General features: G+C 40.7%; 1 protein-coding gene across 1 annotated transcript; it reads right to left on the bottom strand.

Annotated features, from left to right (window-relative positions):
- Positions 1-1,610: 1,610 nt before the first annotated feature.
- Positions 1,611-11,577, bottom strand: pwp1 (PWP1 homolog, endonuclein). Its single transcript, XM_080754633.1, has 15 exons — positions 11,436-11,577; positions 10,820-10,878; positions 10,199-10,350; positions 9,787-9,872; positions 9,013-9,109; positions 8,154-8,261; positions 7,370-7,500; positions 6,791-6,858; positions 6,535-6,631; positions 5,180-5,241; positions 4,903-5,011; positions 3,534-3,624; positions 2,856-2,977; positions 2,488-2,593; positions 1,611-2,148 (listed from the first exon to the last, which is right to left on the bottom strand). Exons 1-15 carry the CDS (start codon positions 11,499-11,501, stop codon positions 2,054-2,056), a joined length of 1,449 nt encoding a protein of 482 aa, XP_080610759.1. The 5' UTR covers positions 11,502-11,577; the 3' UTR covers positions 1,611-2,053.
- Between the last annotated feature and the right edge of the window lie 1,175 nt (positions 11,578-12,752).

The raw sequence follows: 12,752 nt of genomic DNA, 5'->3' as shown, positions 1-12,752 counted from the left end.
AAAGGCGGCAAAACAACAACCCTCAATGATTCACAGAATGACAATGTACCAACAAAGCTGTGGCACACCAACAATACACCTTCTGTGTGTTCTGATCTGAGCCAACTCTCTCCTCACACTGCAGGGAATTCCAGCGTGACCAAAGTATTGTGTTCACCTGGTGTGTCATGTTAATCTATTAATAAATGAAGTAGACACTTGGGGGACCCTGGTCCACAAGGATGACTGAGAATCCAACACAACAGGGATACCTTTTAGGACTCGATCATGTTTTATTACATAGCAGTGCTTTTTTTTCTTGTTGCACAAAGGGAAAATTGCAGGGCTTTTTTTTGCCTCTTCCTTTCCCCACTAGTTCCTGCTGTGGATATTTGCATACTGACATTACACGCAAATGTCACTAACCTAAGAGACAGCACAGTCAAGGTACACTGTGCAGTCATGCAGATGACAAATAAGGTCATTAGGCTGCCAATTGTACATTGTCATTTATGTTATCATTAACTATACAGCAGTTTAATTTTATATTAAGTCTGATTTATATGGTAGAATAAGAATTCTAACTCCAGCCTTATATGTAAACAGTACGGTAACAATATCCTTTTATCATATTAGCAAAAGTAATTCTGCCATATTTATAACAACTAAATTACTAGACACATTTGTTTCCATATTCCCAATGATTTAGAGTGTGAATTTTGAGTGCTTCTTAATTTTAATATTCATTATTCATTAGGGCTGTAGTAGTCTCTAATCAGATCCCAAGACCACCATTTCAGTCTCGTCTGGAATTTCACTCTGTATTCAGACACAAATTACTTTTCACTTTTTGTTCATTGATTTCTAGCCTAAAAGGTGCACCGTATATTTTGTCTCCCTCTCATATTTATCTTTGAATATTTACTCAATTGCGTAAATTGAGTAAATAAATTGTTTTATTTTCTAGTGGTGCAATTTATTTACATTCTTTTGTATACAGATATATACTGTAGGCCAAATGTTCTCATCAGTAAAGCATTTGACCAATCCTGAGCTCCACCAGTCATTCAAATATAATATATATACTTATAATAACCAAATAAGACTCCCTAATATAGATAAGTGACCGTCAGATTGCATACAACAACTTTAGAAGGCAATGGTCGCCAATCAGGAGGGAATACAGTATGGATACTGGGACAGATCCATGCTGATGACATGACTTTTAGAGATACTGTGTACCGCTTTGCGTGCTTTTAGGGCAAAATCTGTAGGACTGTTTGGTCACCATCTCAATTAGGATCAACCAATTAAATCCTTAGTTGACCGGCGTCACCTAGGGCTCAATACCAGCCATTTTTGCTGAATGTTTACCCTATAATAGGAATGCTAGGGTTTATGTGGTTAAAACATATTCCTGACTCGGTCTTGACCCAGTCTGGCTTTAAACTTTAAAACCAGACTGGGTCAAGACAGAATCGAGAATGTTTAACCACATGAATCCTATCATTCCTTTTAAGTCTAAAGGGTCTAAATGCAGCAATGTTACTACTGTAAAATACCATATTACGAATATCAAATATCACACAGGGATTAAGACGTTTAAGGCATTTTATATTATTGTGTGTGACAATAGCGTTATTAGTTTACACAGCTTAATGGATCGAAGGGAAATTAAATGAAACAATTTTGAGATCTTGGTTAATATCAAAGAAATAAAATAAACTTGTAACCTTGTCCACTTCTATGAACATAGACAATTACAATAGTGACTCAATGTTAGTAATTAACAAACTGTGAGAAAGAACACACCTTGTTTTTTCATCTTTAAAAAGGAGTAATTTGGACAAATGTCATCTTTCACTGGTCTTTCATCTCGTTGGGTCCTCTCAATCCCCTTTGCAAAGTCTTGGAGCTTTTCATTCATAATCTTCACAAGACTACGCCAACAAAATAGCCCACAACTTTTGGCCTGAACTCAAATAGTTCTGTATGAGAGATTTGACACCATACAGCATGTGTCGATACATTTCCATGGGAACATAGTTTCTGTATGTTGAGTGGCTGTTCTTGGTTATGAAACCTCCATATGAGCTGTTTTGGAGCTGCTGGCCCCCTGTGATGCTGTGTTGACCACCAGGCGCTCTCTGCCGCCAAACACCTGAGCCACTAAACACACAAAATGATTGTGGTCACAACTCAGTAAGTATACAACAACAATTCTTAGTAATTGATCACAATAAACAAGTGATTATTTACTGTGTATCATATGATCCAATAATGTGATGACAATAAGCATTCTTATCAATATAAATACTTTCACACAGGAATACTGCAGGGTTCATAATTCACGATCAGTAAAAGAAAACCTTTTCCATCTATTCTCCTTTCAAATCTGTCATGAATTGGAAAGACTCAAAATCCTTTGGTCAGAGGTTTGAAGTGAACAGAATCTGATCACTAATATGTATTTGCAAATTTGCAGCAATAGTGAAACTAAAACTGTACCTGCGGCGACATCACTTATGTCCCAGACCCTTAGGCCGTCCTTCTGTCCGCCAAAGGCATAGACAAAGGGCATGTCAGGGCAGCATGCAGTACAGAACAGCACCCCCTGTAGAGAGAGAGTTACAATAACATGTTAGAATGTAAACTAATTTACAATTTAGCAAACCCTTTATCCAGAGTGACTTACAGTAAGCAAGGTAAACACATACTGTACATCAAATGCATAGACAGTGTAGTGCCTCAGTAATCTAGGATAGTAACCTTTGAAATAAGACTGCATGGTTGTCAAGGCTAGGTCAAGACTTTTACCCCAATGGGAGAAAATGTAAAAAAAAAATAATCTTTTCTTGGTAATGTGAAGAACTTACCATCTTCATGTCTCGTGAATGTACAAGGTTGGGTTTGTCGCCCAGGATGTCCCAGATCTTAACATGTTTGTCCTCTGATGAGGTCACCAGACATCCTTTAATCTGGCTACTAAGCTCCAACCCTGCAGAAATACAACATAGTAAAAATCTAGAATAGTCAATGGGTGTTTAACAACTTAAACCTGTATACAGTACATGGTTGTCAGGGGGTCATATATGGCTCTATACCAGGTCCACTAGCTTTTCTCTCAAAACCAAATATCTTAGGACAACATTTTTGCAGAATGTTTCGCCACAGAATTGCGGCGCAAGGGTTCATGTGGTTAAAATACCAGATTTGTGTTTAGAATCAATACGATACCCACAGCTGTAGAATATGTACGGATATTTTTTACAGATATTTCAAAGGTAGATTCAGAATTATGCACCTATATGACCAGTCAATTAAATGTGTAAGCTACTGAAAATGGTTCTTAACATAGTAAAATATTTCATTGAAAACCTGGCGATTACTCATTGAAATCACAGGTCAATAAACAATGATTAACATATTAACCACCTAACAAACATTTTCTACATTATTTTGAAAATAGTCACTCACATGGCACGACGTGTTGTGAGCTTAGTAGATCTGTTTATAATGATATTTCCGACTGTCATGCCTTAACGGTCTCCTACCTGTCACCTCGCCATCGTGTGCTCTTAGAGTGAAGACAGGTTTGTCTGAGCGAGCATCCAGACAGTAGATAAAACCATCCTCTGTGCTAGCCTGCAGCAACACAACAATTTACTATTTCAGTCATTTAGTAGACGTTCTTATCCAGAACGGACTCACTGACTCACTCACTGACAGACAGCCGGTGGAGGTTTTGGTAGTAAATGCGACCTACGGTCGCAACAAAGTACTGTCAACCAGTAAGACTCCCTAATCGGGAGATAAGCGACCGTAGGTCACTTATCTCCACAAATAGGGCAAAAATGTGTTTTGCCAAAATCTTCCTGATCCATGTTGATGACATGAGTGTAGACATACTGTGTAGTGTTTTTCGTGATTTTAGGGCAAAATCTGTAGGAGCAGTGTCCAAAAATGTGTTTTTAAAAATCGGCCTGGAGGTGGCGCTATATGGGAGAGATTCATGTTGATGGGATGAGTGTAGACATACTGTGTACCGATTTGCGTGATTTTAGGGCAAAAATTGTAGGAGCAGTGTCCAAAAATGTGTTTTGCAAGAATCAGCCTCATGGTGGCGCTAGAAGAGGGCCATGTGAGAAATGAGGGGTGGGGTCTCCGCGCCGGCAAGGCGGACGAATAGGTACCGGCCCCGGCTGTCCCGGTCGCTCCTAGCCGGAGTTACGGCATTTTATGTGAGCTGCAGTGTAGGGGGTCCTCCACTGGGGGCGCCACCACTTTTGCATCCGTTCTGGAGCACCAGGAGTCGGTGGTCCCCGGGAATTCCCCGTGAGCAGCCCCGTTGGGGTGGTCATTTGGTCATGTTTGCGCATTTGGTCATTTTTTACATCTGGGGGTCCCTGGAGCTCCGGGGGTCCTTGGAGGTTGTAGTTTGGCAGCCAAGGAACGTGTGTGCAAAATTTGGCATGGATTGGGGCAACGGTTGCGGAGATATAAGCAGGGAAAAAGTGTGACGTGTGAGGTGTGACAGACAGACTGACGGACAGACTGACTGACTGACGGACGGACTCACTCACAGTTTGTGCAGGTTTTGATAGTAAATGCGACCTACGGTCGCAATAATGATAATCTGTACATTTAAACCATAGGATACCAGGTAAACAATAAACAAAGCATCTGGCTAAATAACATTTAACTTTGGGGTAAAATAACAAGCCTAAGTAACAAAATCAACTAACGTCAAAACTAACGTCACCAACGTTTGGCACAGGGACTTGCTCACTTTAGCTCGCTTGCCGGTGCCTCTTGTGGCTCAAGTCTGCCTCAGACTGTGCTCCTCCGTCACATCCACCGATAACAAGCGCTCCCTTACATCTCGCATCCTATTGAAACAACAGTAGCGAACTGTGCACCTACCAGGAAGTTGTTGGGTGAGAAGTGGTTCCATGCCACCCTCTCCACCTGACCACTGAACCTCCAGGTACGGTTGCTGTCAGGACTGCGACAGTCATACAGCATCGCTGACCTGAGGACGAAATTAGACTGCAGTTACTCAACCATGAAAGTGATACGTTTCCTCATCTGCCAAAAACAATTAAGAGCTAGTCCGATTACAATTTATGCAGAATAAACAAATAATATACACGTACAGAAGAAGCTTTCAAATCGAATGGCCTTATAGGAGGACACTTACTTATCATAAGACCCTGAGATGAGTGTCTGGGCCTCGAAGGGGTGGAATGCTATTGTTTGAACCTGAAGGAAAAAGTGTTAAAAGCAGTTACAACCCAACAGACCCACAGCAGCCTGGGATGTTGTAGAATAGAGCTGGGATCGGGCCCATTTTTTCTGTCCGTTCCGAAACGTGTCCGAGAGTTTTTTGTCTGCCCCGAATCGACGTCCGACCATTAATCAATAAAATGAGGCCCGAACCTTATGTTTCCAACGCTTACACTCACTAGCAAACTTGTTCAAATGTGCAGTGCATGCAGCGTGCCTGCATGTTACCCTGTGATCTATTAAGCCACACTGTGGATTGTGAAAATGTTTAAATAGTAGGCTATGTTGATTATTAAATAATACAAATAATAACTTGCGCTGCGCTAGACGTCTGACACAGTGACTCGCTCATTCTGCGCCTGGAAAATAGCAGATCTACAAGCTCATAATGCGTCGTGGATGCGAGGCGTTGAGAAAAATAAAAACATCCAATGCAAGGTAAAGTAGTGGGAACACAAGCTAGGAGCTCCATTCTGCAGCACGCCACTTCCAATCAAACCACAACAACGCGTTTACCTCAGCGTGGGACTTTTCTCCATGCTCAAGAGTTATGTCTCGTGGCTGCAGCATTAGCGCGAGCCACACACACACACACACACACACACACACACACACACACACGAGTTGTAGGCTGCTTGCATCATCAGAGAGAGTGCATGATGCACACACACACACACACACACACACACACACACACACACACACACACACACACACACACACACACACACACACACACACACACACACACACACACACACACACACACACACACACACACACACACACACACACACACACACACACACACACACACACACACACACACACACACACACACACACACACACACACACACACACGAGTTGTAGGCTGCTTGCATCATCAGAGAGAGTGCATGATGCATGTCATAGGTAGGCAGAGGCTAGATCAACAATTATGTCCGACCCGAATCGACGTCCGACAATTAATTATGAAAATGCGTCCGCCCCGAGCCCGTCGGGCTTGTGGGGCCCCACGGGTTTTCAGTTGGGTATCCCAGCTCTATTGTAGAACTGGACGTGTTTGTAAAGCTACAAGCTGTTTTTTTATTTTAATTATGGACAATGACACTTGCATACAGTACATACCATATAATATGCAGTAAAGAGAAAGAGAGAGAGAGAGATTAAAGGAAGTCTATAAGTGGAAGTCTATAGGAAGTCTATAAGTGAGAATGCATGCATTGTACAATACAGTAGATAACTAATGCATGTTCTAAATGAATACCTTATCCGTGTGTCTATGTAGTGTTGTGGCTGGCTGGCCCTGAGACAGATCCCACAGTATGATGGTTTCATCTGCTGATCCACTGGCCAACACATTACTGGGGGAGACAAGTTTTTCTTTTTTTTAATATGTTGTATTGAGGCACCAGAGAACACAAACACACACCTCAGTGGAATTCAGTCATGTAGTGTCTATGTGCATATAGTTTTTGTGTGTGTGTGTGTGTGTGTGTTTGTGTACTGTGTAGCTCACTGACTTGACGAGTTTGTTCCATGACAGGTCCAGCACTGCATCCGTGTGTCCTACTACAGCTTCTGCCGCGGCCTGGGAGCACAGACAAGAATGCCACCAGAAGATAAGAACATTATTATTTCATGACACTCCCCTTACTGTTTGAAATCGTATATATACCGCTGCATTCACTTGTTGCGTTAGATGGCGTAGGAAGGATGCTGCTTTTGATATTCTTTAAAATGTTCTTCATCCCCAGCACCTCACCTAAGATTTAGAATTCTAGAACTGTTTTGTTTTCCTTCTCCCACTTTTCTGAATGACAGCCATTATACAGATGATGAGAGAAACACTCATCAGCAAATACCACATAGCACAAAGATGTATTGCATTAATTTACAAAAAATTAATAACATAAAATGTTACAATGTGAAGATAAGAGGTTTCTGCACAACATCAACGATCAACTGCAAATGCTTGATGACTTTGATCACGTACAGTAGCAACAGATCAACACAATTACATTCCAGCTATACAATTAATTGACACAACTCTTGCAATGTGTGAGTCTGGCAAAATTTGGTGCGATTGTTTAAACTCAAACCTTTTTACTCTTCTTTTTCTTCTTGCCGGCCTTCTTGTTGCCAAGTGAGAAGACAGGCTCTAAGCTGTCCACCATGTCCAGGTCCCAAATGTCTATCTTAGGAGTCATGTTCCCCACAGCAGCATAGTTCACTGAAAACACACAGCATGCGAGTTAAGCTCATGTGTTTGGGCAGTGAATGATCAGAATAGTGTGCAGGCAAATGGGCTAGACCAATGGTTCTCAAACACGTTCATGTCAACCTCCGAAATAAAAGATTTGTCAACATTTTTCATCGGAAATGCCATTTCCAAGTAGTTGAAAAAATGAAATGGGGCCCAAGTGTTTATACTGCTCCTCACTTTGCTGGAGACACCCTGGAAACTATAGATATAAAAAGCTAGATGCCTCATCTGCGGCTGCAGTTCAATGGAGCGACGTGCAACAACCGGAGGCCCGACGTCCGGGAGTGCCGGAGACCACTCTGCCAGTCAAAGTGACTACTAGCCAATCACAGCGTATACTTGTTTGGATAGTCATTAAAAAAAAGGAGAAAAATAGAATGGATTGTTACATGCTAATAAGGACGAGCAATATTATGTGAATGTGATATATATAATTAAGTATTTTCTTACAGAGATTAACTGAAGGTATAATGGTGCTACTGCTATGTTAGAACAAAGGACAAGGAGATCAGAATAATAATAATATTATACTTGTGCTTGAGGGTGAAAGGATGGGGCAAAGAAATGTTTTAAAGGTGGACATGACAATGTAATAAAAAAGATGAATAAAAGGATCTTACCTAGCCCTTCTCCCGAGGGGTCAAAGTTCAACCACTCTACACACAGGGGATATGCTGGCAGCAGGATGTGATGGTGCACGTACAGAGAATCCTCCTCAGAGTTGAAAACTGTAGAGATGATGTTAACATATACAGTAAAGGCAAGAACTGATTGATGGCGTCTCAGATCTTTTGTGTTCAGAAGGTTGTTAAGGTTTGTGAATAATAATAAGAGTGTTGCCCAATATTTACAAACCAATGTAAAGACATAGGCAAACACCCTTCAAGAAATGGAAACCCTTCAAGAAAAAGTGGATGATATGCATGTTAACTTGGTCAGATTAAAGGAGAATTCCAGACTAGTGCTTTTCTTACCATATCTGATGTTATTCCATCCATTAACCCAGTCATAGAGGCAAGGGGAAAAAAAGGAAATTTCAAACGCCGGAGCTCTGAGCCGGGGGGTGGGACTTCCGTGTCATGACATTGGGTGCATTTGGAATGCTCCCAATGTCATGGGGAATCTGCTCTGACTTTCAGAGCACTCTGGTTTTGATGTCGTACAGTGCTCTGATACAACTGCTCAGACTTGAGACTGCGCTATACTGGTTGAACTGGGTCAACGTATCCACAGCTTCTCTCAGGATTTCAGTTTGCCTTCACTCAATGCGACACGCTGAGAGCTTGTAACAGAGCAAAGTTCCTTTGGGAATCAGACAGACTTTTGTCATTGTTTTTGTTTCCATTTCTCAACTACTTGTCATTAACTAATGTGTAATTGCACTGTGTATGTTCTATTAAATCTGTGAAGCACCTTGTAAACTTGTGTATGAAAAGTGCTATATAACATTTATTATTATTGATTTATCAGTTTAATTACCATAAACCTCAAGATTGCAGCAGTCTTTCTCAGCCCGGCCTGTCAGGACAAGGTTATCTGTAGATTTGATTTGGAAATCCTCTCTCTCATACTGTTCCTGAAAATCAAAATCAAAGTACAAATACTGGTCAGATTAAATGTGAGACAATATCTGTATTATAAAACTAAAACTGATTTTCTCACTTGATTGCTTCAAATTTGTTGGGTTTACTTAGGCCATAATGCGCTGTTATGAAGATGGAAATTATGACAAAACTGTAGTTGGAATTGGAAAACAAAATACTGCCATGAGCAATTTACTGTCAGAAAACCATTTTACCTCTGAATTCAACCAAAAGGGTTAACCACTTGAACCCCAGCATCCATATTCTGGGGAGGAACCTTCGCCAAAAACAACTCAACCAAGCAACATGATATTGTAGATTGGCTACTTGTGGTGAAGAGATTATGGGCACCATCTTGTGCGTCGCCTTACCACTTATCCCTTAACTTATTAACCATATTTTAATTCAATTCAATTCAAATTTATTAAGGTGTCAAATCATAACAACATTTTACCATTTTGAATAACATTTTAAAATAGCTCAACAAGCCAATCTACTGCGACACGTCGTGAGCTTGTAGATCGGCTATTGGACAATTTTAAAAAATGTTAAAAATAAAGATTGGCAAAAAGGTTTAGGGATAAGGGGTTAGGCAGGATAGGGCCCTTGGTGTAGAGTGAAACAAGGGTGTAACAAGTTATAACCATAGTTCAGATTGCAGAACACTCACTGTATCTTTGATGGTGATGTACGGGTCCTCCTCATTGCAGCTGAACACAGTAAGACCAGCCAGACTATCACCAAGGTTAGCCGTCACTGTACACAAACATCAACATTCTCAGCTTTAAATCTGAACTGATAGACATAACGATGTTGTAAACGTTTTGAAGAATAAAGTCAGGCTTTCATTGCCTCGGGGTCTTAGTAACTATTGTAATTCAATTGTTTAGTGTACGAATGGTTCAAGGTACAGTATTCTTTATCGTTACATCTTCTGTACGACTTCAGTGCATAAGAATTATGGCTCCTCAGACATGGAAGTAGCATTAATGATAATGTAGTATAAATAATAAGGAAATAAAGAAATAATCCTAATCACTTCTGGGTAGCACTACAAGGAACAAGTAAACAGACACACCTACCTTCATCTTCATCATCATCATATTTTTCTAAATTGTACTCTGCCAGCTCGTCAACTTCCTCTCTCTGCTGTGACTCAGTCTGGGAGTCACCACTCTGCTCCTGGTCACCTGCCATGCCTTCGTCTTCATCCTCCTCCTCAGCAACTACCTCACTGACATCAGAGGATAAAACACAGTGGTTCTCAACCTCTTCTGGATCAGGGCCCATTTGAAAACCTTGAAAGTGTTTGTGGCCCACCCATCTGACCACTTAACAATAAGTGGCCAGATAAGATGGGGCCTGCATGTTCAGAACATGTTTATTTGTGTTCTGGCTTGGATCAATGGAAATGCCATAAAGTTCACAAAACAAATTGCTGAACTTCTACTCAGAGATGATCCAGCTCTACTTTTCATCAGTTGGATGTGTACGATTTTGTAAACCTTCTGTATACCACCAAGGGATAACATTAATAATTGTAAGAAAAATAATTGGCCACAATGACACCAAAAAGAACTTGCCTCCACCACAATCTCGCTGTTGTGACCGTACAGTTAAGTATTGCAAAGAAGACAGAATACACAGAGAAAAAAGGAGGCACACATTAATAAATGTAAGCATTTATAGTTGAGTTAACCTACCCCAACTCTTCTTTGGTCTCAGCAATGACGCGCTGCAGCTCCTCTTGACTCAACTCAACCTGGGTCAGGGACAGGGTCAAAAGAGACTGTCAGAAAGACATTCTGCACTATGCATCAAAAACATCTACACTTAATATCAGTTAAAGAAGTTCATAACATTAGTTTTTGATTTGGTGTATTTAATAGCTTCCAGCCAAGTACTTATTTCTACTGTTGTCACCTTACAAAAATTGACAGATACTGACAATATGGTGAATAAAACAGAATACATTTCGAAAAGGTTAAGAAAAATAAAGAATACATTGCACTCTTTATCGTGACAATGGCCTAAAAAGTAAAGTTAGATTAAGATACCTACATGCTCACACTGCTACCCTACTCTCTTCTCTCTCATTGTGATAACACTACATTATGCCAAGCGTGTAATTATTTGAGTCGACTCAAAGGAAAACAAGTTAGCAAAAAAACACGCTTTGGTCCAGTCCATAGCGTTAGAAGGAATTCGCCTAAGAACTCCTTCTAATGCTAGGGACCAGAGCTAGCAACATCTGTCAACCAAAACCAGAAAGCTGTTGTGTTTTGATGAGTTTAGCCATTTAGCCTACTAACAACTTACTTTGTCTGGTGTTTCCTTTGCAACGCCACGTCTCACCCAGCCCACGCAGGTTATCTGGGAACTCATGGTCGCCTAACTAAATAAATAAAATACAAAACAATCTAAACTGTCAGGTTAATTTCAGAATCACTTGCACATGTGAGTTGATGGCGATCGCGAGTTGATGATGTTGCTCGGGGCCCTGCGAGCTGCTTGTCGCCTGTGGATGACGTGGCTGTACGCTTGTCGCCACTACTTTGCCTGAACACAATTAAAACGTTTCCTTTCTCAATATAAATATAAACCCATATAGATCCATGTGATCATATGGAGATCTGGGTGATGTAGAGTTGCTGATGTCAGTGTTGGTCAGCTCCATATATGGAGACCCATGTGATGATCCAATCAGCTCCATATATGGAGATATATCAGAAGGTCAACCTCGCCCTGGTTGCATGTCGCCCTGAGGAGTCTTACTAGTTATTATTTACTATGAAAACCGGCACATCCAGTCCTTCCGTCCTTCTGTAACAACTCAATGTCTATAGCTGACCTTCTGATAGATCTCCATATATGGAGCTGATTGGATCATCACAGGATCTCCATATATGGAGCTGACTAACACTGACATCAGCAACTCTACATCACCCAAATCTCCATATATGATCACTCATCACATGGATCTCCATATATGGAGCTGACCAACGCTGACCAGTGTGGCTGCCGCGACACAAGTCACACTTCACTTGCAAATTAATTCCGGCCTTGTCCTAGAGAGAGAGTTGTGCTCGAAATTATTCAACTTAGAACTTGTCAACTGTGCTCAAAACTATACTTTTTGGGACATTCAGTGTCTTAAATGCAGTTGTTTTATATCCTTTTCATTTTTTTACAAAGCAATAATCTCTTCTCTGAACTTTTCTGACCATTCTTTAAACTTAGCCATGTTTCTAACTGCTCTAATCACAGTCAACAAGTCAACAAACTTCTAGTCAGGCTAGATTGCACATCTGATACAACTATTTAAGCCCTTGATTAGTCGATTGCAGTTGATTACAGTTGTTTTCAGTTATAATTAAGAGTTGAATAATTGAAAGTGGCGTTGAAAGTGACATTTAGCATTGAATTTGGAAGAAAACACAACAAATGTTACTTTTGAGCCATTTACATTGCTCTTGTATGATTTATTTATTTCATTCAGTTGTCAGTTTGTGAATTTAGCCAATAAATTAGATTTGCATGAAAGTCCGATGTCCGACTGGACCAAAGAGATATCCCTGAGGACCAGGGGAGATACTAGACTTTTGAGACCATCAGGCTGAGGCAGTGAGTAACTCT

This window comes from Nannobrachium achirus (genome assembly GCF_963921795.1).
Source record: "Nannobrachium achirus genome assembly, chromosome: 23".
Classification (NCBI taxonomy): domain Eukaryota; kingdom Metazoa; phylum Chordata; class Actinopteri; order Myctophiformes; family Myctophidae; genus Nannobrachium; species Nannobrachium achirus.
Note: the sequence above shows the minus strand (reverse complement) of the source record. Positions and strands in the feature narration are given on the sequence as shown.

Excerpts from the sequence above, each read along its gene's own strand:
- pwp1 (XM_080754633.1), bottom strand. The coding sequence starts at position 11,501 with ATGAGTTCCCAGATAACCTGCGTGGGCTGGGTGAGACGTGGCGTTGCA. Across the intron at positions 6,859-7,369 it reads AGAAAAAGAAGAGTAAAAAG|GCCGCGGCAGAAGCTGTAGT; the intron begins GTTTGAGTTTAA and ends CTGTGCTCCCAG. Across the intron at positions 6,632-6,790 it reads TCATGGAACAAACTCGTCAA|TAATGTGTTGGCCAGTGGAT; the intron begins GTCAGTGAGCTA and ends TGTCTCCCCCAG.